The sequence below is a fragment of the Electrophorus electricus genome, unplaced genomic scaffold (genome assembly GCF_041902795.1).
Source record: "Electrophorus electricus isolate QZ-2024a unplaced genomic scaffold, ASM4190279v1 Scaffold33, whole genome shotgun sequence".
NCBI classification, from domain to species: Eukaryota; Metazoa; Chordata; class Actinopteri; order Gymnotiformes; family Gymnotidae; genus Electrophorus; species Electrophorus electricus.
This window is the reverse complement of record NW_027658616.1, coordinates 1,903,266-1,918,170: the sequence shown is the minus strand read 5'-3', so window position 1 is coordinate 1,918,170 and position 14,905 is coordinate 1,903,266. Positions and strand designations below refer to the sequence as shown.

Genomic DNA, 14,905 nt, shown 5'->3' with positions numbered 1-14,905 from the left:
CCCTGGTTTCTCCCTAAATGGCCCCTCATAGTTCAGCAGTAATGAGGCTAGTTAGATTTTGCTCAGAATGAAGTACACTTTGGGATGTTATATGTATCACAGTTATATGTATCACAGAGCCGTACATGGTTAATCAATCCAGGTTGAGGTAGAGTCACTGCATTAATGACACATCTGTTTGCATTGCCAGTTGTTGCTATGGCAGCAATGAAATTAGGAAATTCAAAGAAAAACAACTCATCTACGCTCTTGGAACTTTAGAACCCCATATGTCCTGTGGCCTGATGTCACATGTGAGGGGAATCCCATGAACACCTTTACAGATCAGTCTGTGGAAAGACACTGAAGAGGACAGAGAAAAAATGAGGCGTTTCTGGAGATGGTGTACTGGACGCATCGAGGATGAATACACAGACACAAAGGATGTGGCGGGTAAATGTAAATATAATGCCACTCACGCCTGCGGTTGCTGGTGCTGCCACTCATACCTGTGGTTAAAATTCCTTTTTTGTCACTAGCGCTGCATTGTCGCCTCTGTCTCCCAATAATTCATACTCGAGGCTTTAGAAATCAAATTTTTTGGGGGGGTATATGCCATTTCCTGTTATTTGTGCAGAATACACACACTTTCACTTTGGAATCCACAAAGTTTTATAAATGAGGTCCCTGAATAACATCAATCTATTTCTACACTATATGGCTTGCTAATTTCATATGTCTGTGTGTCTTTCTGTTTGTCTCTCTCTCTGTGTGTGTGTGTGTGTGTGTGTGTATGTGTGTGTATGTGTGTGTGTGTATGTGTGTGTGTGTGTGTGTGTGTGTGTGTGTGTGTGTGTGTGTGTGTTTGTGTGTGTGTGTTTGTGTGTGTGTGTTTGTGTGTGTGTGTTTGTGTGTGTGTGTTTGTGTGTGTGTGTGTTAGTGGCGCTGGAGATGAGGAACCAGGAGAGCAAAGATCAGCACGATCTTTTGGTAAAACTATATACTCTGTATGTAGTACCTGGTTTAACACTATATCCTCTGTATATATACTATATACTGTTTATGTAGTACCTGCTTTAACACTATACCCTCAGCTTACTCTAGTCTGCAGATGTAAAGAAATTAAACAGAATGTGTATCTGTGTATATGTGCGCACCTGTATGTGTCTGGTTGTAGTATTATTTAAAGGGTCAAACTGCGTGAAGTGTGCCCAGGCCCAGAGCTACTTTGCTGGGCATGACTGTGTGACCTCTTGTGCCTGGAAGTCTGGTTGTAGTATTATTTAAAGGGTCAAACTGCATGAAGTGTGCCCAGGCCCAGAGCTACTTTGCTGGGCATGACTGTGTGACCTCTTGTGCCTGGAAGTCTGGTTGTAGTATTATTTAAAGGGTCAAACTGCATGAAGTGTGCCCAGGCCCAGAGCTACTTTGCTGGGCATGACTGTGTGAACTCTTGTGCCTGGAAGTCTGGTTGTAGTATTATTTAAAGGGTCAAACTGCATGAAGTGTGCCCAGGCCCAGATCTACTTTGCTGGGCATGATTCTGTGACCTCTTGGGCCTTGAAATGTTGTGCTTTGAATGATTTAAAGAGTGAAACGGTCTGAAGTGTGCCCACGTTTAAAGCAACCTTGCTGGGTATGACTGTGTGACCTCTTGTGCCTGGAAGTCTGGTTGTAGTATTATTTAAAGGGTCAAACTGTGCCCTGTAAACCGCACTGTGCCCTTCTGCGAAGAGCAAAGATGGTAAGGAAATCTCACAATTAATATCGTTTTATGTCATCAGCTTGGCAAATGTCACATCCGGGTCACCCCAACACCATCTCAGCCTGCAGATGGCGTAAGTTTACACGACGGATTCTTTTATTCTTTTCAACGACAAAACTCAGGTCTATACACCAAAAATATGGCTGATTAAAATGCACGTAAATTAAATTTAGAGTCAATAAAATGCATATGAATTGACGTTTTGACTGATAAGTAGTTTTATTTGACTCAAGTTTAATCAACTTATCTTTCAACTTTATCCATTTTTATTACTTGCCTTATTTATCGTTTATTTAAAGTTTGCGGGCGCAACGTTCTGATTGACATTTTTGCCTCGAGAGGTAGAAGTAACGAAAATTGCTTGGGTTAAACGATTGATTAATTAATGAATGTTATTGGATAAACAAGGCAACTAAAACAGTTACTAATATTAAGTGATAAGAGTCCGGTAACAAAAATGGCTTGAGTTAAACGTTAAATGACGTGACACAAAGTTACTCAAATTATTTAATTATATACCACTCTAGTTTTTAGTTTACATGCATTTGTTGTTTACACCCTCATAGAAACTCCCTTCGTCATGAATGATAAAACTTGATATTTGATTTTTTAAAATGTATCAAATCAAGACTGTTTTAATCCTTTCTTTTCCAGATAACTATCACTTATATTTTCAATTCACAAGCATTTTTTCATGACCAGTTTAAATTTTCATGGATTTTTATCAGCTTCGATTTCATCATTTAGAATTTGCTAGTTCCTCCACTCATGTGCCTGAAATGTTACTAAACCGTGTTGTAAATTAGATTCATTCATGTTTGAGGAATTCTGGCTTGTGTTTATTGTCTGTGGGCAGAAAGGCTTTCCTAGAAGCCAACGGGCAAAATGTTCCAAGATTTCTAAGAAATTATTGAACTTCCCTAAAAAACAAAACAAAAAAAAACAACAACAAATAAGTAAGCTGAGAGAACTAAAACGAAAGCTATAAATACAACTTGACAGTTTTCAGCAGCAAGCGAATTTGTACGGTTACTGAGCTGCTAGCTAGCTAGCTAGCTACCGGCTGCACTGTTAACCGTGCTTCCGGTGGCTACATAGCTAGCTAGCTACTTTACTGGGTATGATTCTGTGACCTCCTGGGCTTGGAGGTGTGTTTCTAGTTTTGGTTAAAGGGTCAAACTGCATGGTCTGCCCAGGCCCATAGTGACTTTGCTGGGCATGACTCTGTGACCTCTTGGGTTTGGAAGTCTGGTTATAGTATTATTTAAAGGCACAAAATGCATGAAGTGTGCCCTGGCCCAGCACTATTTTGCTGGGCATGACTGTGTGACCTCTTGGGCCAGGAAGTCTGTTTCTAGTTTTATTTAAACGGTCAAACTGCGTGAAGTGTGCCCTGGCCCAGCACTACTTTGCTGGGCATGACTGTGTGACCTCTTGGGCCAGGAAGTCTGTTTCTAGTTTTATTTAAACGGTCAAACTGCGTGAAGTGTGCCTAGGCCCAGAGCTACTTTGCTGGGCATGACTGTGTGACCTCTTGGGCCTGGAAGTCTGGTTGTAGTATTATTTAAAGGGTCAAACTGCGTGAAGTGTGCTCAGGCCCAGAGCTACTTTGCTGGGCATGACTGTGTGACCTCTTGTGCCTGGAAGTCTGGTTGTAGTATTATTTAAACGGTCAAATGTGATGGTGTGCCCAGGCCCAGAGCTCCTTTGCTGGGCATGACTGTGTGACCTGGTGGGCCTGGAAGTCTGGTTGTAGTATGATTTAACAGGTCAAATGGTCTCCATTGTGTGTCCAGGTTTAAGGCTACTTTGCTGGGCATGTGATTTAGAGAGCATTGGAAGTCTGGATCCTGTATTATTTAAAGGCTCAAATCACAAGAAAGTGTGCCCAGGGACGAAGCCACTTTGCCCTGCATGGTTGATGTGACACGGTGGGCCTGGAAGTATGTTTTTTCCCATCTATCCATTCACTTGAAGGGGGTCAAAGTGCCCGAATTGTGCCCAGGCACGGAGCTAGGTTGCCGGTCGTCAGCACGTACGCACTTCGACCCTTGAAAACATGAGCCCCAGGGGCCGTGCGGCATCGAATATGCACGGTCTTCGAGCTACCAACTGGGCACGAGAGCTGGACACATCGGGTACGGAAGCCTTTTGGTCACGTGCTCGTTTTCCACGCCTTCAGCGCAGGTAGCCTGCAAATTTGAAACCGGTGCGCATTTTATTCTTTTCCCCTTTTATCCATTCATATCTCTCTGCTACTTTGGAGAAGAGAGACGCACGCGGGCTCGTTGAAAAGCTCTGGAACTCAGCTTTCAGCCGGTGCTAGCGATGGACGTCGGAGTAGAAAGTCTGTTCAGGGCTCTTTGGAAAGGGCTGCATCTCCCCTGTAATTGACTTCGAGCGACACGCGGATCGGACCCACCGTTTTCACGCTACGATTTTTTAAAGCCTCCAGGGATGGGACGAATGCGTGGCAGGTGGCGTTCGTTAGGGACAGTCATGGAGGTGATGCGCACCGAGTTGCAGGCCATTTGGACCTGGCCCGGCCTAGATGTGAGTATTCAAAGTCAGCGCATTTGTTTAAACTTCCTCCTCCAATTCGTTGCAATTGCGCATGCGCTTCTCGCTCATCTGTCTGGAGCGTAGCACTTTATTGGTAAATATCTCTGGGCTCCTTGGGAGTAGAAAGTATATTCAGGGCTCGTTGGAAAGGACTGCATCTCCCCTGTAATTGCCTTCAAGCGGCACGCGGATCGGACCCGGAGTTTTTAAACGTGGCGGGCGGCGGACAAAAGTCGCGCGCCGGACGTCTTTGCGGCTTAATATCTCTGCTCTCTTTGGGAGTAGAAAGTCTGTTCAGGGGTTGTTAGCCTCTGTTAGCCTCACAGATGTACTATATCTGTAGCTTTTAACAGCAGGCTACGCTTCACACCACGTCTCTTCTGCCCTCAGGCAGTTGGCGGAGGAGATGCCTAAACTGCAGGAGTACCTGGAGAAAGAGGACATCGAAAAGAAGCTTCTGAGCCAAACCAAAGAGGAGCTGCCCTGTAAATAAAATATAAATATCTGTATAATATGTAAATAAAAGGAAGAAGTGGTTGTATAGTGTAGTTGTTTGATTATAAATAATCTCATAATAATCTTATCTACATATTACAGTCCAGGTTCCACAGCACTTCAGACCGAGAAGCCCATCTCTGCCACCAGATCCAGAATGCGAGGAATCCCCTCCAGCAGGCCTAGGATTTGGTCGGAGAAGAACACTTCTCCTTCTTTAGTAACCACTGCATCACACACCAGTGGCTCCTCACGGAAAAGGTTCTTGCGTGGCCTTTTGCTGGGAGGTTGGCCCTCATCAGCATGTGCCTCCGACTCTGAGCTGGAGTGAGAGAATGATCCCTCATCTCCAGAGAAGGCCTTCCTCTTTCTCTTCCGCAGCTGCGGTGGTGGAGTCGTCGGCTGTTCCTTGGCCATGTTCTGCAGGTGGTTCTGGTGGCAGGCCATATGCCATTGCTCCAGGCTGGACAGGTGAGAGTAGTAGGTCTGCATGTACCACTCCAAGTAGACCTGCTGCCAGTAGAGCTCCTGGTATAGTAAGCTCCGATGTTGCCAGGCAGCCGAGGGGACTCGCTGGTATGGAGACCGGCATTCCGCATACAGAAGGGAATCGGCGTAGAAACATACAGGGAAAAAATTGGGGGAAAAAAAGCTAACAAAAATGCCATTTATTTTGGGGTTATCCAACGTGGATGTGGATGCTGGGGATGCAAAATCAGTCATTCAATACATTTCCTGATTCACCAGGGTCTTGTAAAACAAAACGCAAATAATACATCCAAAATGTAAAAACGTACACAAAACCTTTCCAGCACTACACTGGACTTCAAAGTCTTATAGAGGAAACAGTTCATAAATGCTTTAAACACGTCCACAGCAGTGCGCCCGTTAGCCAGCACAATTGCAAACACTATGCATGCAATGTGCTGTTAGCACCTCCTACGATGTGGACGAGGGGTTGGATTTTAGGAGGCAAAAATAGAACACAGCAAACCTATAAAAAAACAACAACCTCAAAGTATTTACAAATCTGTGCCAATATGTAATGTCCCTAAGCGCACTTCTGATCATGCATCTATGCAGAGTGGAACACTGCAAAATCTGCACATGAACATTGTTCTCATCTTGCAGTGCAAACATGTCCTCCTCCCATGTGAGGCTTTATGTCACACGTCAGTGGTATGCACTGATGGCTTCATACCGCTCCTCAGCCACAGAAGGAGGAAACACGTGGCTACGCAAGTGATCCTTCCTCCACAGGTCCCCAATAGCCGAAGGCTTCGCCAGTCCAAGATAGATCTTTATGCTGAGATGAAGAAGCATTTCATCAGCATTTCATCCATCCATGGCCTCTTCATGTCATCCCCTTTTCTCCGAGCTGCAAATCGGTTGGTATTGCTGCATAGGGTTTGGATCACCTCTTGACTGAAGAACAGCTGGAAGATGTTAGAAGGGCTGTAGACTGTCTGAAAATCCATGTGAACTCCTGGGATAAAAATTCAATGGGGCAGGCTGCTCATCTTCCTCCCAGGTGTCGCACCATCTGTCCTCCTGTGCAGTAGCTGGTGGTGACGCTGTGCTCTTTCCCCCGGAGCTGATCTTGTCGTCCTTGCTCTGGCATGAGGTTGTTGCCCAGCTAAGGTGTGGAAGGTGTTGCCGGGTGTCGGAGGTGACGGTATGGACACTCCTTTCTTTGCTTGAGGTGGGCTTGTGCTTCTGCTGCCTTTGTGACTAGCCAGTCTTCCAGCAGGCACCCTCATGGGTGTCCATAGATTGTGGGATGGTAGAAGTTGATTGTTCCCTGGGAGTGGGTCACAAAAGGTGTGAAACATTCCATATGGGGTAGGCTAGGATTGATCTGCTTCACTGCAAGACAAAGACAGCATAACATAGCCAAAGGAGTACAATATGTACCATGAAAATAAACACAAACATCAAATTGTCATGAGAAATAAGGCTAAATTATTATATGTAGTAGTTACACTTACATTACTATTTATTGCATATTACTTACAACTATAGTACACTGGCTAAATCATATTGGCGTAACAGGCTACAATATTATGCTACGCACCATAACTACTTGCTAAACGATATTAGATTCAGTGCCAATAGGCTAAAAGATTATGTTGGGGTAAATATATAGTATGCATTCTCTCAAGCCAACCCAACAATCTCGCAAAAGTGAATGATATACTTACGGCATATCGAGCACGGCGTCGATTCCATGGACAAACGCGACTTCGCCCTCTGAGTCCATGCTTGCAGCCATGGAAGCGTCATCACTCTCACTTTCCTCATCACAAAATCTAAACGAAGTTCTCATCAACTTCAGCCAGTGTAAGTCGTTTCCTTTCCATGGTTGTGATAAAGATATCCACTAAAACGTTTTATCAAAAGCAAAAACAAAATCACGAAGTAAACTGCCCAAAAACCGAGCAACTGAAGTGCACTCTGCAATAGCAACAGGTAAACAGCACGCGCGCAACAGGGCTCGTTAATGTGTTCCGCGTGGCCCGCCCCGTCTCTGTAGTGACCATTCATGGCAAATGAGCTGTCGAGATTTTCGTCTGCCTGAATGCTATTTGTTGAAAATGGTGTCAAACATTTTGGATTCGATGGCCCATTACTGTAAGCTTTTTTTTCTTCCTTTCCCCATTTTCTGCAAGGGTCTTCTGGTACTTACATTTATATTTATGCCATTTACTTGCAAATAAGAATTAGTTCTTAATGTACAAATTATGCAAGGAGTACATTCAAAAATTGCATAGTACAGGACATGTGGTTCGGTTTTTTCTGAAGATAAAAAGCAGAAAGAGTAAAACCCGATGTAAAACTAGGGGACAATATATGTGTAGACTTTGCAAACAAGGTCATTGGGTTGCGTGTATATTTTAAATAAGGTAATAAACAAAGTATATTTAATGAACTATGACTCGTTCCTAAATAAATAAGCTCTGAAAAACAATTACATTAAAAATAAACTTTAATACAACTTCCAACACCAAAAAAAATAATTTACAAAACAGAGATTTACAATTTACAAAACAATTACAAAACAGGGGAAAATATATACAAAATTACAGTCCAGGGTCCACAGCACTTCAGACCGAGAAGCCCATCTCTGCAGCCAGATCCAGAATGCCAGGAATCCCCTCCAGCAGGCCTAGGATTTGGTCGGAGAAGAACGCTTCTCCCTCTTTAGTTACCACTGCATCACACACCAGTGGCTCCTCACCGAAAAGGTTCTCGCGTGGCCTTTTGCTTGGAGGTTGGCCCTCATCAGCATGTGCCTCCGACTCTGAGCTGGAGTTAGAGAATGATCCGTCATCTCCAGAGAAGGCCTTCGTCTTTCTCTTCCGCAGCTGCGGTGGTGGAGTCGGCGGCTTTTGCTTGGCTATGTTCTGCAGGTGGTTCTGGTGGCAGGCCATATGCCATTGCTCCAGGCTGGACAGGTGAGAATAGTACGTCTGCCTGTACCACTCCCAGTAGACCTGCTGCCAGTAGAGCTCCTGGTTGGTATAATACGCTCCAATGTTTCCAGGCAGCCGAGGGGACTCGCTGGTATGGAGACCGGCATTCCGCATACAGAAGGGCATCGGCGTCGAGTGCCAGTGGCTTGCACCTGCTGTGGACACATATGGCATGAAACTGAAGACTGCTTGCTTCCATTACTGTACACCAGGGATGATAATGATCTGTTTATGATTTCCCCAGCTACAAAGAGTACTAAAAATCTAGAGTATCTTACGTATGGATGGATTGGCAGTCAGCACATGTGGAGAAGGCTGATGGCTGTGTACCTCCACCAGGCCTTAAAAACATCAATTTAATTAGCTTTTTCTTTTTTCCCCTCTTTATCATACATAGCAAATTGGTAAGGAGCACACCTGTGGGATGCTGAAAGATCTTTATGGGCGGTGCCTCTACAGCACCACTAACATGGCCGACCACATGCGAGGGTGCCACAGCGATTCCGCAAGGGAAGGGTGCCGGCCCATAGGAGTCCACACACATCACTGTCTCGTGGGGGGCGCGGGAGACGACACAAAACAATTAATTCAAGTCAAATATGGTTGATTTAAACAGTAAACAAATGAAACAATGAAATGTTAAAAATGAATGAAAAGAGCAAATTTACATTATAAGGAAGACAAAATATTAAAGTTGAACTAAAATGACAGAAACAGATGTACACTGTTTCAAATACATTCTGCAATCTATGAAAATAGACAGTTATGGATGAAGAACCCACCCGCAGGCTGGAGGTAGACTGGATTCATCTGCCTTGGAAGCTGCCCATTAGCATGGGCTCGGGCAAAGTGCCTCTGCCTCTCCTTTGCCATCAGAGCTACAGAGTTTTAAGAGGAGAAGAAGAGCATTCATAATATGCAAACTTTATATACTACATGCTTTAACACTGCACTGCCAAAGGAGTTAGCTGACAGATGTTTCATCATTCCCCATTCGATAGTTCACTGAAAGAGTTCACTGTTAGAAAGCTCTTAACATGTCATGTCAGTTACGATGCCCTGGATTGGGGAGGATGAACAAACCAAACCATGTGGGCCTTTGTGTCGCTTGAGAAGACTGGCACACAGATACCATATCAAAGCTTGAGACTTATTTTTTGTGTCCTGAATCCTTCCTGAAGTAGCTAAGAAGCTTTGCTTCTATCCTGAATCGCTCAGTTAGTAGAGCATCAGACTTTTAATCTGAGGTCCCTGTTCAAGTGAAAATATTGTTACTTTGCCAATAACATGTGCTTGAGAAGTTTCTTGAAATACCTCTAGATCAACCTAAGTCAAGGGACAGGACCCTGTTGCCTTGAGCCTTGCCAATTAAACTGACATGTCACATCTGTTTCCCCCAGCTGTGATTCTGTGCATTGGCTGTTATCCCAGGTTAGGCTAGCTGGTTCTCCTGGCAAGGATGAAAACTCAAAATCCTTCCTACTTTAAAAAATCAACACTTCTGAGCCTATCCTTTTTGAGTTCATTACTGAGATCATTCTCATAGCAAGTTCATTACACCTTGTGCACTTATTGTAGTGCGGTGAGCAGTTTCTCTATTAGAGTAGACTTGTTCAAGTCACAGAATCCATTTACACTTGAATGAAAGTTGAACATTAACACTTGTGCACGTGTGCCGGCTATTAGCTAATGCATAAGGGAAGTCATTTCGGAACAAACCTGTGAGGCAATTGTCTTTCAGGCAAAGTGTCTGTATTCAGGCAAGGACATGTGCATGTTCAAGTCCTTGCCCTGTACTTCATTCTCTGCAGTTTACTGAGAAAGACCTGACAGCAGTTGAATACCTTTGGTTGTTGTCTGCTACCTCGTCTCTGTCTCTCTCTGTGTTCGTATGATAGGCACCACTGCATGCCATGCACCAGGCCGCCTTTCTTGTGGGGCTGTCTCTCACGACAGCTATGGAGTGCATAATTGAAGACAAGGTAAAAGGATTCCCTTAGGATTTGCATACATTTGGTTTTTGTCTGGTACATCGCCTCTGTCTCTCTTTGTGTTAAATGGAGCCTGCTCAGATGATGGTGTTGACAGCTTCTAGGTTTTTCACTAGATCCAAAGCAGTGTCAAACCTGTTTTTACATTTAAATGTTTTAACCTGGTTTTGTTCACAAAATAAGAACAATACACATTATAAATGTTAGGTAGCTACATATTTATACTTCTTGTACAAACTAAGAAAATAATAGAACACTAATTTAGTTGTTTGACATATTGACACCTGAGCAAGACATGAGTGAGGGATAAAAAGGCAGCATATTAGTCACACAAAGTACTGCCAAAAGGTTTAAAAACACAGATGTGGGGACGCCCATGAAGCCCACTATATAGCTTTGCTGTTACTGTAAAAAGGCCAGTTGAAATATAACCACAGACAGTTATGGACTGTAATTAATATGAAACTACATGATGATATTGGAGCTATATAACTTACTTCTTTAATATAGTATTCTCTAAAATAATGTAAATACATTGAATATATGAATAAAAGTGTAGTAAAATCATCCAGTGTTGTACTATATTATTTTCAAAGCAGGACCTTAGGTACTTATAGCCAAGGACCTGTGTCAAATCAATTTGCCCTATTACGATTGAACGTTTACTATTACTATTACAATTGTAACGTGAATAATGTGATACAAATAGAGCTAATGAAGTACAAACTCATATAACTCACAAGTAGCTGCTACTTTGTTAAAAGTTATAAATGTCAATTAATTATTCATATTGTTGTTTGTGGGGAATTCAGTAGGTTGACTAATTCAAGCAACTCTCAAAGTATCTGCATAACCTGAACCATACATTATGAACACATCCATTAAAATAAAGTTGAATTCATGGAATATTAGGCAAGGAATGAAAGGAAGAATTAAGTAGGTCCAGCAACTAAGGGAATCCTCTCACCTTGTCGTCAACTGCACACTTCTTAGGGGTCACAAGAGATGCTCTCACTGGAAAGCAATCCTGGTGCGTAGCATGTGGCGGTCCCTGCCATGCGAACACAGAGAGAGACAGAGACGAGGTACCAGAAAAAAAAACCCAAATGTATTCAGCTGCCAACAGAATCCTCTCACTTGTCTACAATCGTGTACTCCGCAGCTGTCACGAGAGATGTCCTCACTGGAAAGGTGTCCTGTTGCGTAGGCTCTGCCGTATCCTGCCGTACAAACACAAAGAGAGACGGGGGGGACAAGGTACCAGAAAATAACCAAATGTATTCAGCTGCTAAGGGAATCCTCTCACCTAGTCTTATGCACTCTGTAGGTATCACAAAAGACATCCTCAATGGAAAGGCATCCTGGTGCACAGCATACAGTAGCCACTTCTCATTGACAAGATGTCACGGCCCCTGGACCCGCCCCACGACTGTCCGCTTGCTTGTGTTCTTAACCCAGCCAACCAGGCTGAGAACAAGTCGTTTCCGCTCGGTGAACTGGGAGAAAGGGACAGTGTGTGGAAGCCCAACCCCAGTCATGTAGGTTTGCTTCTAACAGTACCATTAACATCACCCACTCTGGTGCACTAGTTTGAGTGTATTAGAACTAGTAGCACTGCTGAAGCATTACATGTATCTATAGCAAATATCTATAGCAAATATTCTGACCATGATGAAGTGATAGGTTGGTTAAGGCAAACTGAGTATGCAATACATGTTGCTTAGGTCACTTGCTCTAATTGTACACAACTGTAAATCTACACAACTGTACATTAGTTAAAGTCTACACATTGTCAGTGATGTGAAGTACAACTGAGAGTTCCCCTGTTGTATTCTTCCAACAGACATTTTCACAGTCAAGTTCTGCGTAAGTGGGGGAAAAATAATATGAGCTTCACATCAAAGAACATTTTAAACAAATGGACTGATGACTGTATGGCTTACCCGGTATAGCGAGAGTTCTATATACACTCCAATTAAGACTGACATTCTAGACTTGATCTCGTATTTACCGTTTCATCTATATTCTAATGTTAAAGAGCATAAAGCTAAAACAACAATACAATGTCATTGTCTAGTCCGTTATGAACTGCCAGTTGTATGCATGCTAGACATGTTTATATGCAAATATTCAACGGCATGTTTAAGAACTGCACATCCTGATGAACAAAATGCAGAGCAAAAACACACAATTCAAAATACTCACCATTACTCACACAATACTCACCATTCAAGAACAGACACCTGTGCCAAAGTAGGGAAACACATAAGAATATTGATTGTGTAAAATTTAAAGAGGAAGTCGCACCGATAAAAGGCGCGTTAGTTATTGTGAGTTCCACAGCGGTGTGGTAGTCTATAAGCCTATAAAGGGAAGGAAACAGTGAAGTGCACAGAGTAAAGAGGTATCTTAGCACTTAACACATACTACTAGGGCTGTGTGAAATAGCCAGTAATTATTTAATTTGCATTAAAAATCAACAGAATAAAAAATGAAAATTATCTTTAGATGCAGCTCTAATTTGTTCTAATAGAAGGGATAGTATGCATAATTAGAAAAATATTTGAATCTTTTTTTTTTACTGTAAAAGAAGGCTCGCATTTGAAAAGTTAATGTGGTGGCCTTTTATTATCTAGCTATAAGATATATATATATATATATATATAAAAAGTTCCTCCGATAAGTTTATATGTATATATAAAAGTCCTCCGATGGTCGGGGGCGGGGGGGTAAAGCAAAAACAAATTTATAAATTTTCAATATTTCGCACGTACTTTAAATAAAATATTTAGTTATGATTTACATATTAGATTTTTTAGGCCTTCTAAATGTTTACTTTTGATACATTCAATAACTAACGTTAATGCGATTTATGTTGCCTAGCATTAGGCTAATGAAAATGAAGGTTGCTGCGTTTATCAAACTATTAGTATTTATTTAATGATCCAGTGTGACCAGCATATGGACGATTTTCGAAAAATGCTTTAACTAGCTAATATATTGAAATGTTAGGCGTTGTTGAAGCCTAGTATAGTTAATAGACTAAAACAGACCCAAGCCTCGCATTCACGCTATTAACGCGTTCGGTTAATTGTTTTTTAAAAGAACGTCCACTGTTACATAAAAAGCAAGTTGTGGTTGATCTCCATTATGAAGCTAAATTCTTCCATTAAACATTTTGGCACTGTTGAATGCTGGTTCATTTTGAAAAACTGTTTTATAATTCGTGTAGTTAGATCATTTGGCTCACGAAGATGAATCCATGTGCTCCAAGTTATCCGATGGCCTCGTTGTACGTCGGAGACCTTCAGATATTACCGAGGAAATGCTATACGAGAAATTCAGTCCTGCTGGCCCAATAGTCTCCGTACGGATTTGCAGGGATGCGATGACCCTCCGCTCACTTGGATACGCACTTCAAGTCTCGCAAGGAGCGTGAGGCTGAGATGGGGGCCAGGGCCAAAAAGTTCACCAATGTGTACATCAAGAACTTTGGAGAGGACATGGAAGACGACAAGCTGAAGGAGATCTTCAGCAAGTTCGGCCAAACGCTGAGCGCTCGCGTCATGACCGACGAGAGCGGCAAGTCCAAGGGCTTTGGCTTTGTGAACTTCGAGAGGCACGAGGATGCCCAGAGGGCTGTGTATGAGATAAATGGGAAGGAGCTGAATGGGAAGAAGGTGTATGTGGGTTATGCCCAGAAGAAAGGCGAGAGGCAGAAAGGGCTGAAACGAAAGTTTGAGCAGATAAAGCAGGACGGTATGACTCGCTACCAGGGAGACAACCTGTACGTTAAGAACCTAGACGACGGTCTGGACGACGCGCGTCTACGTAAGGAGTTCTCTCCGTTCGGGACCATCACAAGTGCCAAGGTGATGATGGAGGGCGGCTGCTCCAAAGGGTTCGGCTTCGTGTGTTTCTCCTCGCCGGAGGAGGCCGCCACGGCCATGACGGAGATGAATGGGCGCGTTGTAGGCACCAAGCCGCTGTACGTGGCTCTGGCACAGCGCAAGGAGGAGCAGCAGGCCCATCTCTCCAATAAGTACATGAAGCGCACGGCCAGCGTGAGTGCCTTGCCCAACCTCATGCTCAACCCCTAACAGCCTGCCCCGCCCTCCGGCTACAACATGGAAGCCATTCCACAAGCTCAGAACTGGCCTGCCTGCTACCCGAGCAGGCAACTGGCACAGCTCCACCCCAGCACCCCCTGGGCTACGCACAGCATACAACCACAGCATTTCCAATACATGCCGAGTACCATCAGGCCGGCTGCAGACCAATCTCTGGGCCAGGAACCGCTCACTGCCTCCGTGCTGGATCTGGAACCTCCGCAGGAGCAGAAGCAGATGTTGGGTGATGGATGGTCTGTTTCCCGTGATCCAGAACATGCACCCCAAACTTGCAGGGACGGGTTTGCGCCTGGAGATCGACAACTCGGAGCTTCTGCATATGCTGGAGTCTCCTGAGTCTCATTGAAACACTGAAACTGAAAAAATAAAAACGCATTAAATATTTTAAATATTTTTGCCTGGTCTGTAGACTCCAGTTTCAGGCCTTGATTGCAGTAAACTAAAACAACATGTAAAAAGGCTAAATGATTGAGACGTGTACAGTCCGTCCCTCCTTTCTTTTTGTTCCTC

The 14,905-nt window shown here is 43.5% G+C and overlaps 1 protein-coding gene across 1 annotated transcript in view; it reads left to right on the top strand.

The window, feature by feature from the left end:
- The first annotated feature begins 930 nt into the window (after positions 1 to 930).
- The window catches only part of LOC145655731 (uncharacterized), a 172,049-nt gene continuing 158,074 nt past the window's right edge, over positions 931 to 14,905 (top strand). The window contains exon 1 of the mRNA XM_081709226.1: positions 931 to 969. Within this exon, the coding sequence (XP_081565352.1) occupies positions 931 to 969 (39 nt within the window). The remainder of the gene's footprint in view (positions 970 to 14,905) is intronic.